Here is a 17,017-nt window from a genome sequence, read left to right as displayed (position 1 = left end):
GTAGGGAATATGCAGCAATATGCAGCAATGCAGGGTTTCCAGTTCTCCTTTTAGACCAGAAATTGTTTGCGTGGTTTGGAGGGACCCTTGCCCGAGGGTGACCTGCGCACATGCAGACAGTTGGTAGACACCTCATTTATCTAATGTCAGCATCACCTTGGTACCTGGGGTTTCTAATCAGAGGGGCAAACTGGCTCTAGGGAAGGGTTTGTCCTAAGTCCTCAGACCCCCTTACAAGGGGAAGATTGTAAATACAGTTTGTCAATACACAAAACCAAAGTCTATTAGTCAGTTGTTACCTTGTGTGCGTTACCTCTGCAAAGAACATCAGTCTCACACTCGGCCTGAGACAAACATTAGTCACTGCTCTCCACGAATTCAAGGAAGAAGATTGTTTAACGAGCTCAGAGCCGTCTAAAGCTCTAGGCTTTTTCAATTTGCAGCTTATTAAGACGTTTCCTTCCATGAAGTTGAGAGAGAGCTTGTGTAAAGCACACAACAGCAAGTGCATTAAACCCAGGCTCACAAAACTGTCACGGTGCCAGGCTTTAGGGAACAGAGACATAAGGAAGTAAGAGGAACTGCCGATGACTGAGCACTTTCTCATTTAATACCTAATGATCAGGGGAGGTATTCTTATCTCCCTTTTACAAATGAATAAATAACACGAGGGTTACCCAGGTGGAGAGGTTGCCCAAGACAACACAGATGGTAATGGGTGTTATCAGATTTCAAACTCAGATTTATCTAATCAAAGTTGGGCTCATAAACCCTACACTGTCCCTCACAGGGAACCGTGAAACGAGGTGGAATGAGGTACTTACTATGAGAAGGGAGCAGTGTTTTCTGGAGTTCAAACGCGAGGAAATGGGAGGGAACAGGGGTCCCTGGTAAAAGAGATGCGGAAGACAGTGGGTGGAGGTGATTTCTGTGGGGTGCGGAGAAGACCAAGGGGGTGCCGAGGAGTGGAGGGTGTCACAGGAAATAAGGAATCCAAGACTGGATAAGGTGAAGCTGGAGGACACGGTGAGATGGGGGGAAGGGGGACTAACACAGTAAGGAAGGGGTAATAGAATATAAAGTATCTAATAAGTGGTCCTCAGCCTGTGGCTTGCCTATCCCTGGGCTTCACGGAGACTCCTTATCAGTAGTGGAGAACTGGGGAGGGAGATGGAGGCTCACTGAGGTGAAGTTTCTGAAAGCAAAGAGATGATAAATGAGATGAGGAGCCCTTTGGCTCAGGGAACATGAACAGAAACCTGCCTCTGCTGGGAGACACCCCAAGCCGGTCTGGGGGGCTGAGATGGACTTTCTCCTTGGGGAGCTCACAGGCCTTGAGGCCTCACTGTCAGTCGGGATTTCAGGGACCGCTTCCTGGGGCTCACGCATTTCAGGGCCACAACCCCTGGTGATGATTTTCTGTGTGTTCAGCTGTCTTGGCCCGGCCTTGTGTCCTGTCCTTGATGGCCTGTTCCTGTTTTATCAGGGGAGCTCTACTTCCTGGCCACCTCTTACCTGAGCGCCTACACACCGCATGGATCCATTTACAAATTTGTTGACCCATCGAGGTGAGACTTGGGTTACCTTTTCTTCTCAGGTGATTGGAGCTGTCTTTATCCCCATGGCAGGTCAGAAAAACAGTCCTCACTCCCCAAGAATTACCAGATATGATCAACGGAGCGTATCTTTCTTTTAGATGCAAAGCAGACTGGTCTGGGACTTCCCTGGTGGCGCAGTGGTTAACACTCTGAGCTCCCAATGCAGGGGGGCCGAGTTCGATCCCTGGTCAGGGAACTAGATGCCACATGCATGCTGCAACTAAGGAGCCAGTGAGTTTCAATTAAGGAGCCCACATGCCACAACTAAGACCCGGCGTAACCAAATAAATAAATTAAAACAAAAAAAAGCAGATTGGGTAGACAAATGTGCAGGACAATGCATCTGTAGCAATTATGGAATATTTGGGAAATGGTCTCTTTGTGGTTGGAAATGAGGATCTTGAGCCTTTCTAGGATGACTAGTCCAGACCTGTGGCTCCTGTCTTGTTTTTTTTTTTTTTTTTAATATGCTTCTGGAAACTTCTGTCTGGGATCATCTGACAGTGGGTGTACACCTCTGCCCACCTGAGTAGATATTGCCGCCCTGTCCCATGGGTTGGTCTTTGGCACATACAGTTGGCCCTCCGTATCCATGGATTCCACGTCTGTGGAGTCAACCAACTGTGGATCAAAAATATTTTTTAAAATTCCAGAAACTTACAGAAAGCAAAACTTGAACTTGCCATGCCCTGGCAACTATTTATGTAATATTTACAACTAATTACATAGCAGTTATATTTATTTACAATTATTTACATAGCATTTACATTGTGTTAGGTATCATAAGTAATCTAGAGATGATTTAAAGTATATGGAGAATGCGTAGGTTATATGCTGAACACCATACCATATTACATAAGGGATTTGAGCATCAGTGGGTTTTGGTATCTGTGAGGTCCTGGGACCAATCCCTGGGAGCTGTATCTAAAACTGTCAGGTTTCTCAGTGTCTCCACCTGATCCTTTCTGGAATTCAGTGACAGTATTTATTCACTTGGTAGACTCTATGATGTTTAACTCTGCTTCTCTGCCCACCTCTCTCAGAGACTAACCAACCTTCAACTCATCAGGCAAAAGCCATACTACAGCCTCACATTTGTGAGGTTGTTGAAGGTGTGTCCGTATCTGTCCCTGGGAGAGTGATGCAGTGTATCCATCCTGAGAGCTCTGGGCAGTGTGCGGGATTTATCTCAGGATTCTTACCCAAAGCCAGAAAGTCTCCCCATGAATCAGCTTGAAGGTAGACCTGCAGAGGAAGACTTCCCTGTGAGGCTTCTGTTACCATATCCGGGGTGGTGTTCAGGGGACATTTGCTGCTGGTGAGGGTTCAGAAGCCCAGCACAGCACAGCTCCCCTTGGCAACCGGGCTTGGGTTTGGTGTTCTCAGACGTTCCCAGAAGAGACTCAGTCCCTGAGGCTGTGCCCAGGGGCTCTCCTGGTGGAGTGCAGGGTTGTCAGGGGTGAATTAGGGACTGGCTGTCTCCACTGCTGGGTCTACTCCATGCAGATCTCCTGTGCTTGAGGGATGCAGCAAACCCAGGGTCTTTAAAGTGCTTCCAGAGGCTGAACGTGCCTGGGTGGGGAGTTTTCTGCTCTTTCTATCAACAGGTTTCCTATGTGAATCCCTTTTTCTTTCCTTTGACAGTTTCCTGATTTGGATGGGGGATAATTTAGCTTACCTCTAGTGGCATGAGAGGTCAATCATAAAGCAACTGTAAAGGCTGCTCCACGCTGAAGACACCCTTTCTCATGCACCTTTCTCTCAGTTGACATTTATGGAGTCATTTCTGTGTCCCAGGCACTGTGCTGGGTGCTGTGTGTGCAGGCTGACATTTGATGCTGACAGAATCCCAGTGAGACAGGGTAACACCCTCAATCTACAGATTAGGTAACTGAGCCTAGCTACCTTCAATCACTTGCCCGAGGTAGAGCTACTAAGAGGTGACAGAGGATAGGAACATATTCCTCTTTCTGGCTCAGTCATTTCAGCACTACCTATTCACTTCAGTTATAATGACGACTCGAATTGTACAAACTTCTGTAGCAGTGGGTCCAGATTCTGCTCTGCTTACTTCTTCGGCCCGTCTTTGCACTAAATGAACCCTCCCCAGCATTCTAAGGAGCAGTTGGTTTATTTACGTATGATTTTCCCCTTCCATCTTTTCCTTCTGCCCTTCCCTTAGAATCATAGACCCTGGATGCTGGGTTTGAATCTCAGCTTTACCACCAACTAGCCGGGAGTGTTCCTAGTCTGCAAAGTCCCTTTTATTTCAGAAGGTGCACCCAGGGGACAGCAGTTTGAGAATCAGAATACTAGGAGGCAGAGAGGCTGCCATTACTTAAGGGGCCGTGCCATGAGAATCTGAAGAGATTTTCTTTAAAGGGAATCACTTTTGTATATGCTGAGCACTGCTCCAGTCGTTTTTTAAAATCTCATTAAAAAAATAATTTAGGGCTTCCCTGGTGGCACAGTGGTTGAGAGTCCGCCTGCCAATGCAAGGGACACGGGTTCGTGCCCCGGTCCGGGAAGATCCCACATGCCGCAGGGAGGCTGGGCCCGTGGGCTATGGCCGCTGAGGCTGCGCGTCCGGAGCCTGTGCTCCGCAATGGGAGAGGCCACGGCGGTGAGAGGCCCGCGTACCGCAAAAGAGAAAAACCAAAAACGAAAACAAAAACAAACAAAAAAATAATTTAAAAAGTTACATATCAATCACTTATGGTGTGCCAAGCACACAGTTCTTATTTAATCCTCCCCGTCTCCCCGTGAGGATGGGTGATATTACTTTTTCTATTTTACAGAAGTGAAAATCGAAACTTAGCAAGGTTTACTTGCCCATGGTCCCCAGGATTTGTACCCTATTCTCTCTGTTGCCAAGCCCATGCTCCAATCCCCTCACCACACTGTCCCCGAAGTGCCTCACTACAGTGTCCCTGTGATGTCCATGTCCTTTCTCCTCTCTGTCTGAGCTCATCGCAGATTTCCTGTTACATCTGTCCCATCCCTATGGATAAGGGAGGGCTAAACCCAGTTCTTGCACACGTATGGCTTTTGGTGACCGGGATTTCGTGGTTCCATTTTCAGAGTCTTGTACCTGGAGTACCTGGAGTCTTGTACCTGCAGGCAAGTGCAAGCCAGTGCCGGTGAAAACCAAGAGTAAGCGGGTCCAGTTCAGGCCATTTGCTAGTGAGTCCCTCTCTGTCTTTAGGCTCAGGCCTTGGCATCCAGGTGCTGGCACAGTGCCCTCTGCAAACAGTGGCAATCCCGGGTGGCAGGTCTTATTTTCTCACCTAAGCCTTATCCTCTGGCTGAGGACTATTACCTGTGGTCTGTATGTCTCCTCTGTGTACCAGGGTGAGAGGGGGCAGCCCCTGCTTCTGCTGTGCCCTGCTGCCATTCATTCATTTGTTCATTCAAGTATTCATTCATTCATTTAGTACTTACTTTGTGGCAGTCCCTGTGCCAATCCCTGAGGATACAGCAGTGAACCTGACCTGTAGGAGTCTAGAATCAAAGGAGAGGAGGGCATGTAGTGCAGGCAAATGAAGAAATAAGTATAGCATTGAGGTTCTGGCTAGAAGCATGCCCAGGGGACTGAGAAGGCCCTCAGAGTGAGAACCTCTTCCTCCCGGGAGGGTAGTCAGGAAAGACTTACAGGGGAGGGACACTCTCTTAAGGGAACTATTCTAGAGCCATGCATCTCTGGAGTGATCCCATTACAAAAGTAATCTATTTAGATCAAGGCCAGGGAATTAAACATATTAACTTCAAAATAATTTATATTCAAGAACACTCAAGTGGGCATAGAATTCCTGGGCGGCCCTTCCCTTCGAGCTACTTTCCAGAACTTATATTTCTCCTAAATAAATGCTTGTTTCCCAGAAATGGTCTTGGACTTGCTAAAGGAGCAGTCCGAGGAAGCTGCTAGAAAACTGTCCAATGCAACTTTAGCTTCCAGTCCAGACCGGGCCTCATCTCAGAAAGGCTCCTCCAAGAAGCCGGCTTCTCCCACAAGCAGCAGGAAGACGTTTCCAAGGCCTGGTGCAAAGCAGAGAGCCAGAGCGTGGTCCCCAGGCCCCCAGGGGAAGAGGAGGAAGAGCCCGAGATGCCCCCGAGGTAGAGGCAGAGTCGGCACAGTGGAGGCGAGCTGGCAGAAGTGTCCCTCTGCCTCTTTGGTCACGGTGGCAGGTCAGGGGACGAGTGCCCAGAGAACCACCTTGCCATGCGGAAGCTGCTACTGCTGAAGGTGACCTTAGACGCATGGGAAGCCGGAGGTGGAGGTGGGAACCGGCGGAGAGAGCTTGATTTAGGCGGCACGGTTGTCCTGTCCACGGGAATTTTTCCATCTAAACGGATGCTCCTCGTCTGCTGCTGCGGGGTGACCAAACCCCATGTTGCCAGGGCACCTGGCTACTCATGTGCACTAGTCTGTAAACCTGCTTGGAATTCCACTATGTGTTTATGTTTTGCTTTGTAAATGCCTGTGACCTAAGGTAGTAAATCAACACTTGCTCCAATGGACAAGCTTCTTTGAGCTCGGAGAGCCCCTCTAAAATGGTCATCTCCTTTGCCCCCTTTAAAGATCAGGGTCTGAATAAGGTTAGGTCCTGTTCTGTACCTCCAGTGCCTATTATTTTGCCCTGGCAAATAGCATAATAAACGTGACTACTTTTTGCATACCTATTGTGTGCTAAGTTTATATATTATATTATCTGAAACCTCAAAACCTTGCTTCTTATGTGTTGCCATATAACTTATGTTGAAGGTGAGGGAAGTGAGGCTTGGTGAGGTTAAGCCATGTGCCCTAGACCACAGCAGTCAAGGAGCAGGGAATTGTTCAGCTGGACTTGAGCCAATGCCCCTGTCAACCTCCAGTGAACTTGCCTCCCTGGAGGGGCCTCAATGAGGGTTGGTGGCTTTTAACCAAGTATTTGAGGAATGAAAGGGCTAAGAGAGGAAATGACCCCTGTCTTCAAGAAGTTCTCCAAATTGTGCAAAGTGTCCAGAACGGTATAGGCAATTTGACTTAAGCAGAACAAAAACAAAAATGCCTGGGTTGTTAAGGACTTTTAGAGGTCACGTGATCCTTGCTTTAGATGAGGTTGGACATATCCTGGACAGGTTATTTTAGACTTCCAAAGAAGTAGATTCCATTTTTTTTCTTTAGCAAACTCCATTTGTAGGGTAACCTAACCTAATCTAAATACACCAAGACTCTCTGATTCTCTTCCTCTTGTTTTGTCTTTATTAAAGATGCAAAACACTGGTCATCACTTTCTGAAGATCATTTTTAGATCATCTCTTAGCTACCTTCCTTTGCCCTGTCTCATGGTTTTGCTTTGCTTTACTTTTGCCTACCTTTGTAGCTCTTATGAACACTCTAGTTGACTGAAAAAAATCGCACAATCTAAAAGTTGAGAATTATACTTTATTTGGCAGACTTACTGAGGACTACAGCACAGGATAGCAGCCTTTCAGGTAGCTCTGAGGGACTGTTCCAAAGAGGTAAGGGAGGAGCCAGGATATATGGGAGTTTTTGCTGAAAACAAACAGACAGACAAACAAACAAACAACATGTGGTTGAACATCAAAAGATTAATGCTAACCACAGCAAAGAGACATTTCAAGTTAAAGATTTTAGTGCTTTTCGATGTATGGGAAGATGCAAGAGTCTGGGCTCGCTGAAATTATTCCTTAGGTATGCATCTTAACTCTCTAGAGCCAGTCTCCTGTTTTTCTCCCTCCTGAATTCTCCTCAGGGTGCACTGTCAGGGGAGGCTGCAGTGGCTGATGGCTTGATAGCCACAACATCCTTTGTTTACTGAAATGGCAGGTGACATTCTTTGTACACACTCTCCAGGATAGAAATGAACTTCAGGGTCTGACCAACCCTGATATTTTACAGTTTTAGCTTCTCAGATGAAGATATCAACATAAAGATGGGAGGGCTTACACCCTGCATCATTTTGTTGAAAGATGGCTGGAAATCTTGGTGCAGTTCAGGGAGACTGGATCTAACCTCTGGAAAGAATATATGCGCTCACTCTGTCTCATTTTTTTTTCCTGTACAATCTTTCTTCAAAGACGTGTGGCAAAAATAGAATCTGGCTCTATTTCATGAATATAAATGCAAAAATCCTCAACAAAATATTAGCAAACTGAATCCAGCAGTACATAAGAAGGATCGTACAACATGATCAAGTTGGATTCATTCCAGAGTTGCAAGGATGGTTCAACATATGGAAATCAATCAATGTAATTTACCACATTAACAAAAGAAAAGACAAAAACCATATGATTTTCTCAATAGGTACAGAAAAAAGCATTTGATAAAATTCAGCATCCATTCATGATAAAGACTCTCACCAAAGTGGGTGCAGAGGGAACATATCTCAACAAAAGCCATGTATGACAAACCCACAGCCAACATGATACTCAATGGTGAAAAGCTGAAAGCCTTCCTGCTAAATTCAGGAACATGACAAGGATGCCCACTCTCACCACTTCTATTTAACATAGTATTGGAAGTTCTAGCCACAGCAATCAGACAAGAAAAACAAATAAAACGTATCCAAATTGGAAGGGAAGAGGTAAAATTGTCATTATTTGCAGATGACATGGTCCTCTATATAGAGAACCCTAAAGACTCCACACAAAAACTATTAGAACTAATAAATGAATTTAGCAAGGTAGCAGGATACAAGATTAAGTCACAAAAATCTGTTGTATTTTACACTAACAATGAAATACAGAAAGAGAAAGTAAAAAAAAAAAAAACCAAACTGTTTAAAATTGTGCTAAAAAAACCCCCCAAAAACCTAGGAATAAACTCAACCAAGGAGGTGAAAGATCTATATGTTGAAAACTTTAAAACATTGATAAAGAAAACTGAAGGTGATTCAAGAAATGGAAAGATATCCCATGCTCTTGAATTGGAAGAATTAATGTTGTTAAAATGGCCATACTACCCAAAGCAATTTACAGATTTAATGTGATCGCTATCGAAATAACCATGACATTTTTCTCAGAACTAGGACAAATAATCCTAAAATTTATATGGAACCACAAAAGGCCCAGAATTACCAAAGCAATCCTGAGGAAAAAGAACAAAGCTGGAGGTAAAACCCTCCCAAACATCAGACAATATTACAAAGCTACAGTAATCAAAACAGTGTGGTATTGGCACAAATCAGACATAGATTGATAGAATGGAATAGAAAGCCCAGAAATAAATTTACTTACCTATAGTCAATTAATCTATGACAAAGGGGGCAAGAATATACAATGGAGAAAAGACAGTCTCTTCAGCAGGTGTTGGGAAAGCTGGACAGCTCTATGTAAATCAATGAAATTGGAACACACCCTCACATCATATACAAAAATAAACTTGAAATAGTTCAAAGACCTAAATACAAGACATGACATCATAAAACTGCTAGAAGAGAACATAGGCAAACCATTCTCTGACATAAGTCATGGCAATATTTTCTTAGCTCAGTTTCCCAAGGCAAAAGCATTAAAAGCAAAAATTAAAAAATGGCGCCTAATCAAACTTAAAAGCTTTTGCACAGCAAAGGAAACCATCAACAAAACTAAAAGACAACCTATGAAATGGGAGAAAATATTTGCAAATGATGCGACTGACAAGGGGTTAATATCCAGAATATACAAACAGTTCACACAGCTCAATATCAAGAAAACAAACAATCCAATCAAAAAATGGGAAGAAGACCTAAACAGACATTTCTCCAAAGAAGACATACAGATGGCCAACAGGCATATGAAAAGATGCTCAACATCACTAATTATTAGAGAACTGCAAATCAAAACTACAATGAGGTATCACCTCACACTGGTTATTGAAAAGTCTACAATAATAAATGCTGGAGAGGATGTGGAGAAAAGGGAACCTTCTTACACTGTTGGTGGGAATGTAAATTGGTGCAACCGCTATGGATAACAGTGTGGAGGTTTCTTAGAAAACTAAAAACAGAGTTACAATATGATCCAGCAATCCCATTCCTGAGCATATACCCAGAAAAGATGAAAACTCTAATTTGGAAAGACACATGCACCCCAGTATTCATTGCAGCACTATTTACAATAACCAAGACATGGAAACAACCCAAATGCCCATCAACAGACAATTGGTTTAAGGACATGTGATATATATATATATATATATATAATATATATATGTATGTATACACACACATACACACAATGGACTATTAGTCATAAAAAAGAATGAAATATTGCCATTTGCAGCAATGTGAATGGACCTTGAGAATATTATACTAAGTGAAGTTAGGCAGAGAAAGACAAATACTATATGATATCACTTATACATGGAATCTAAAAAAATAATACAAATGAATCTATATATCAAACAGAAACAGATCGCAGACACAGAAAACAAACTTATGGTCACCAAAGGGAAAAGAAGGTGGGGAGGGATAAATTAGAGTATGGGATTAACAGATACAAACTGCTATACATAAAATAGATAAGCAACAAGGATTTATGTATAACACAGATGACTATATTCCATATCTTGTAATAACCTATAATGGAAAACAATCTGAAAAAAAAATATATAACTGAATCACTTTGCTGTACACCTGAAACTAACACAGTATTGTAAGTCAGCTATACTTCAATTAAAAAAAAAAAGGCTCTGGCCTGGAAGTGGGTTTTTTTGGTCATGCTTTTATTTAATTTAATGAATTTATTTATTTGGCCATGCTGGGCAGCTTGTGGGATCTTAGTTCCCCGACCAGGGATTGAACCTGCACCCTCAGCAGTGAAAGAGCAGAGTCCTAAACACTGGAAAATGTTTTGAGCCCTAGGAGAAAGGTGCTCAGAATTCATGTGTTAAAATAGAGGACCACATCCATCAAATTCAAGGCTTTCTGAACACAGCTTTTCAACAGGAGGATAGCGGGTCTAGAGAAGGGAACTGAACAGGTACCCTGAAATGCTGGGAACCTGGGGGAGAGGCAGGGTATTCCTCTCCGGCAAGGTGGCTTTATTTTTTGGAAGATGGCTGGCAATGCCTGTGAACTTTCATGAAGGGGTAGGACTGTGAGAAAACAACCACTAGGTCACAGCCAACGTGTATTCAACTTCCTTAGAGCCTGAGGAGTTGAAAGGTTCAGAAAAATGCACACATGCATGTGCTGGTTCTTTATAGAAACCGGCAGGAGGAGGGGGAAGAGGATGAAACATGAGGACTGGGAATGGCTGGAGGGAGATGGGACTGGATTGCATCTCTTTCTTACTAACTCTGTTACTTGATGACCATGTAAAGCCAGGGTAAGGAGTCTTGGTATTAAGGTATTTGAGGATCTGAAATGGCTTTGCAAAAAGGCATTCAGCGCCAGTGAAGTGATGCCCCTTATGTGATAATTATGTATATTTTTCCTGCATAAATGGGGCCTATTTCCTCAAGGCACTCTGACCACTTGTCTCCCAGCACTCCTAGCAGCAGATATCCAGACCATAGAAGGGCAAAATCACCAACAAAAACATGTGTGTTTTTCCAGAGCTAAAATCTTGCAAGCCAAGGTAGAAATTCTTACAGTTACATCATTCTCAAAACTAACCCACTTTAAGAAATACATTCTCTTAATGGACTTGAGGACACCGTGGGGCAGGGGGAGGGTAAGCCGGGACGAGAGAGTGGCATGGACATATATACACCACCAAATGTAAAATAGATAGCTAGTGGGAAGCACTAGCATAGGGAGATCAGCTCGGTGCTTTGTGACCACCTAGAGAGGTGGGATAGGGAGGGGGGGAGGGAGATGCAAGAGGGAAGAGATATGGGGATATAAGTATAGGTATAGCTGATTCACTTTGTTATAAAGCAGAAACTAACACACGATTGTAAAGCAATTATACTCCAATAAAGGTGTTCAAAAACAAAAACATTCTCTTGTTCTTTGTGGAGTTTTAGATTACGTTGGGAAGATATGTGATTTCGTTTCAACCAATGCCATGCTTACTGCTTGCCAGGCACAGTACTGGCTCTGGGAGACCCAGAGATGAAAGGTTTACCTGGTGTGAGCAGGGGTTAAGAATTAACCTTGAACTCAAGGTCACAGGACCCTGGCTCCTTGAACCCACACCATCCAACAGAAATATGAGAGCTGCAAATGGGAGCCACACATGTAATTAAAATTTTTCTAGTAGCCACATTAAAAAAATAGGTAAATTTAATGTATTTATTTTAATTAATCCAATATATTACAGTATTATCGTTTCAATACGTAATCAATTAAAAATTACTAATGGGACAGTTCACTTTTTTTTTTGGTACTAAATTTTCTAAATCCAATGTGTATTTTATTCTTTCAGCACATCTCAATCCGGAATATCCACGTTTCAGGCACTCAGTGGCCACATGTGACTAATGGCTACTTTACAGACAATCCTTTATCAAGAAATCCTGGGTGGAGAGAATTCATTTATTCAGAAAAGGCTCTCGTGACGCTACTGTCACGCGACATTCTGGAATTCAGGGAAAAAACGGAGAAATGAAACCGGTTGCAAAACTTGGCTTCCCAAACCGCCCGAGACTATTTTTATGAATCGCTCCCCCTTCCTCTCGAAGGGGGCAGGACCTTGGAGCCAGGCTGGGCTCCGAAGCCTGGGCTGCCACGTGTCATCACAGCGCGGGCCTCAGTCCAGGCCACGCTGGCCATTCTCTGAGCCCCGGGAATAGTGTCGGAAGGTGCACTCGCCGGCCGGGAACAGGAGAATGGGAGCCTGGCCACAGCGCCGCCCGCCGGCCGCGCGGCGTAACTGCAAGCGCAGCACCGCCTCCGCGCGCCCCGCGCGCCCCGCCGGAGGTCGAGTTCCCAGCGCCGGCCGCCCCTTTTCCTTTTGTAACTCGGTGTTGGGAGTCTGCAGGGCGTTGAAAACTAGCTAGTGGAGCCTCGCGCCTCCCTTTTGCCGGTTCTTGGGCCGCAGGTCCGGGTAGCGCTGGGTCGCAGAGGACCGCTTTTCTTTTCTTTTTCCTGCTCTTTGTTGCATTCCAGGATTTTCTCTTCCGGGTCACTTCTAAAGCACAGTAAGGATGCTCATGATTTGCATTTCAGGAGTAACTTTTAATCCTGCCAGAAGTAACGTTTTCAGAAACCACTTTGCATTTTGGTGCGTGTTTACACAGGACGACTGTAAAAAGTAGCACGAACGAACACGAGGCCCCAGCGAGGATCGAACTCGCGACCCCTGGTTTACAAGACCAGTGCTCTAACCACTGAGCTATGGAGCCTGCTTTCTACCTTCCTTTCTCTAGTTCAGGGACATTGGAAGCAACATTGCTTTCTGGCAGTCTGAAACTGATCCCGTGCATCCTCCATCAGTGACAATTATAAAACCAACATAATAAGTAGAAAAAAGCCCAGTCTCAAAATTTTATGATTACAAAATACTAAATCATACCTACGATAAGTTATGCATACAGATAAGTGCTGGAAGGGAAAGTGCAAAAATGAAATAATGTTCCGACGACGTTATGAGCAGTACCTTTATGTCTTAAAAAATTCTCCAATCTAGTGTTTATATGACAAAGTGTATCAAGTTTCGCACTTATAGGGAAGTTATAGGGGGGGTGTCTTTGGTTCTTATAACTTAAATAAGTTATTGATTATGGATGAATTAATTGATTCAACACATTTATTGAGTAATTACATACTATTAGACATTAGAGTGAATAAGTAAAGCTCTGTCCCTGCTGTTTTTTTAATGATTGGGATCATGAAACGATGCCTTATTTCCTTTTGCTTAATTAACTCTTTACTGAGGGAATGAAATTATGCCCGCAGCATGACCCGTCACCGCACGAAGGAGGATGGTGGTCACCCGCTCGCAGTGGTCTGCAGGCTTCTCTCCCTCACCTTCTTCAGGTGTCTGCTCACATTCCGTTTCTCAACAAGACACCCACCCCCTGCCCCTTTAAGGCTGCACTGTCCTCCTTATCCTGCCCTTTTGCCCCATGCTACTTAGCTTTCTTTCCTTCTAGATAATGTGCTTATTATTATTATTATTTTTTTGCGGTACGCGGGCCTCTCACTGTTGTGGCCTCTCTCCCGTTGCGGAGCACCGGCTCCGGACGCGCAGGCTCAGTGGCCATGGCTCACGGGCCCAGCCCCTCCGAGGCAGGTGGGATCCTCCCGGACCTGGGCATCAGCAGGCGGACTCTCAACCACTGCGCCACCAGGGAAGCCCTGTGCTTATTATTATGTCTATTATTCTCTCCAGGTTAGGATGTTCCTTCTTTGAGGCCAAGGGTTTTTGTTTTATTCCCCGCTGTATTCCCAGCATCTAGAATAGTGTCTAGCATACAGTAGGTGCTCAATAAATGCTGAATGAATGACATCTATGATGATGTCCATTTTGTGAGCCAGGAGAAATCAGGGAGACGTTTTGGGAGGTGTCGTGTCATCATTTTCCTTTACTTCCACTTCCACAGCCTCTCCATACAAGTTGGAATTTTTAACACCCTTTAGTTTCCTTGGCCTATCGGATTTTCTTATTGTCCTGTTTCCCCGCCTTTTGCTCTGAGATTGACTGGCCTATTGCGAGGCTTTCCTCCTTCCTCTGCTCCAGGAGCCTCCAGGGGCTTCTCATTGTTCTCAGAATAAAGGGCAAACTCCTCGGGTGGTTTCAGTTTTTGCATACAAACTTCTCCTCCCTCTCAAGCAAGCCTAGGAAACCCCTGCATTTCTCATTTTACGTGGCTTCTTCTGCCTGTAACATCTTAGCCTGATTTTAATGTCTCACGTCATCTTGCCAAAAGCACCAAGAACTGGCCTATTTTCCATCTGAGGTGATTTTGAGGAGTGCATTTGTTTCTAGCCCTGGCAAAATATCAAACACGGTGGGGCTTAAACAATGGAAACGCATTGCCTTACAGTTCTGGAGGCCACAAGTCCAAATTCAAGTTGTCGGCAGGGTTGTTTCCTTCCGAGGGATTTTGAGGAAGGATCCCACCCAGGCCTGTCTCCTTGGTTTGTAGATGGCTGTCCTCTCGCGGTGTCTCTTTCCTCTATATGTGTCCATTTCTGTGTTCAAATTTCCCTTTTTATAAGGACACCAGTTATGTTGGATTAGGATCCACCCTAGTGATCTCACTTTAACTTGATTACCTCTGTAAAGACCCTGTCTCCAAACAGGCCACACTGTGAGGTACTGGGGGTTAAGACCGCCACATGAGAATTTTGAGGGGACACAAGTTAACCTGTAACAAGTAGATCAGGCATTGAATCAAGGCAGCAGCAAGGCATCCCTCCATTCTCTTGATCCCATGCTGCTTCTGGCCAGTGGGAGCTTCACCAGCGATTTTCACCTGCACCAGGCTTCCCCACAGCCCTGGTGAAGAGGCTCTGCAAGTAGCCGCGGGTGGGATGTGATGGAAAAACGGACCCTCTCCTCTCAACTCAAACTTCTGAACTGTAGGATGAAGGACGGGATGAAAGATCAGTACGGTGGGCATCCTATAAAGACTTTAATTTGCTCATAAGTAACACGGCATTAGAGGACCATGTCTGGGAGGGTTTTATATTTAATTTTATATCCCTTCCTCCTTCTCTTGACCCCCTCCATCGAGCCCTAGCTGAAGCCCTTTCACCACCTGTGAAATGGAGGCCATCATTCTGGCTCTATCTCAGAGCACTTTGGGGGATTCAACACAGTTGTGAACTTGACAGTGGTCAGAGATTGTGAAGTGCCAGATACAAACATGATAGGCATTGTTCTTCATAGGCTGAACATCTCCCCCTAGTCTATGGTTGACCCAGAGCAGAACATCTCAGGGGGAGATTCCAGCTTGAGGCACTGGGAGCAGGGAAGGCCTCCAAGGTCCAATTTGGGTGAAGGGGGAGGAGGACATAGAAACAGAAGTCCCTCAACTATGCTTTTTTTTTTTTTTTTTTTGCTGTAAGGCAGCAGTTTGCATGGCATTTTGCTTTGCTTGCCCGTCACCCACAAGCTCTCCTTTCTCTCCAGCTGCGCAGGGCTGAGTCTCCTGCATCCCGGAGGTGGGGAAATAGGACAGAGGTCGGCTCTCCACCCACCTGGGGCAGCGGCTCTGCTGCACTGTCCTCGGCATCACTGTTCCTGCATCCGCTGTCCTGGGAGCAGGCTTTATTCTATCCCATGCAAAATCAGGTGAGGATGTGAGGTGTAAGGGTCAGGGGGGACTTTCAAGTTTATGTAGCCTGTGCTTCATTTTGAAGATGAGGAAGTTTGGCCCCGGGATGGGAAGGGGCTGATGTCCAGGATGAAAGGTAGGCTCTTCAGTGGAGACCCGAGGGCCAGGATGTGAAGAGAGGGAGGAAATTGGAGGGTCCTCCCTGGGATCTGGTCCCTCTGTACACCCACCCACAAGTGATCTAGGGGTGTGGGGTGGGAATAGGACCCCTTAGCTGGGAGAACCCCAGAGTCTGGGTGTGGAGAGAGAGAGGAACAACACTAAAGAAGGGGAGGGGCAGGGCGCAGAGGACCCTATTGCTTTATAAACCCAACACAGATTCACAAGCGGAAGTGACAGCAGTTAGGGTCTGTGGCTCCATGTCTCAGGAAGCATAGAGCATACAGGATTGTCTAGTTACAGGAGATTCAAAATGAGCAGGATAGGAATCCCTGCCATCCAGGTTTCCATTTAGTGCTAGAGAGGAGGGATAAATACCCGAGTGCATTGCAATGTTCTTGGTGTCCAGTGAAGCTGGCTGCCTGGCTCAGGTGTCTGAACTCTGACCCGCACCTCCCCCCTCCCAGGACACAGGAGGGGCTCAGGGGCTCAGAACCTGGGATGCTGGGGTCAGGGGCCCTGAGTCCTAGATGACCCTCTCCTCTATTTGCCCAGACCCTTGGTGGGAGGGGCTGTAGCATCCTCCAGAGTGACTCAGGGCACACAGCTCTTCTCAACAACCCGGACCCATACCGCTTCCAGCTGTCAAGAGTCCAGGAAAAAAACAGAAGTAAAACCAATGAATCACCGAAGCAGTAAATAGTAAGAGTATTGTGCACGCACCAAAAAGATGGTTTGCAAATGGGGAGCACTGAAACCGAACCATGGAGTGAGGCTCCAAGGAATATTGCTGTAGAGCAGCTTATATAGTGTGGAGTCTGTGACCGTTGGTTCTTCACAGCGATTGGTTACAGTATTAGAATTGTTTACAATATTAGAATTTTCTGAAATGAAAAAGAATTGGTTTCTTGGTTACCTCGTATCAGTTTTGGGGAACAGTTTATGTTTTGCTTCTGATTTTCAGCAGCATAAGGAAGAAGTGATCCAGGTCAAGTTAACCTTTTGCTTGTCTTGCAAAAGAAGCTAAATTAAGCTTTGCTTGTATAACTAAACTGGTCTTGTCTGCTCAGGAACTTTGTGAGTCTGGTCTCTGTTTGATTTTTTT

The 17,017-nt window shown here is 45.1% G+C and overlaps 1 protein-coding gene and 1 non-coding gene across 2 annotated transcripts in view; one reads left to right on the top strand and one right to left on the bottom strand.

The window, feature by feature from the left end:
- The window catches only part of HHIPL2 (HHIP like 2), a 25,821-nt gene extending 19,921 nt beyond the window's left edge, over positions 1-5,900 (top strand). The window contains 4 exon segments of the mRNA XM_007457025.1: positions 1,487-1,568; positions 4,705-4,781; positions 5,478-5,721; positions 5,723-5,900. Coding sequence (XP_007457087.1) covers positions 1,487-1,568; positions 4,705-4,781; positions 5,478-5,721; positions 5,723-5,900 — 581 coding nt within the window.
- A 6,900-nt stretch (positions 5,901-12,800) lies between these two features.
- Positions 12,801-12,873, bottom strand: TRNAT-UGU (transfer RNA threonine (anticodon UGU)). Its single transcript has one exon. It is a non-coding gene; the product is annotated as a tRNA-Thr (tRNA).
- Between the last annotated feature and the right edge of the window lie 4,144 nt (positions 12,874-17,017).

Source organism: Lipotes vexillifer, unplaced genomic scaffold (assembly GCF_000442215.2).
Source record: "Lipotes vexillifer unplaced genomic scaffold, Lipotes_vexillifer_v1.1 scaffold1675, whole genome shotgun sequence".
Taxonomy (NCBI): domain Eukaryota; kingdom Metazoa; phylum Chordata; class Mammalia; order Artiodactyla; family Lipotidae; genus Lipotes; species Lipotes vexillifer.
This window is presented reverse-complemented; position numbering and strand designations above follow the sequence as displayed.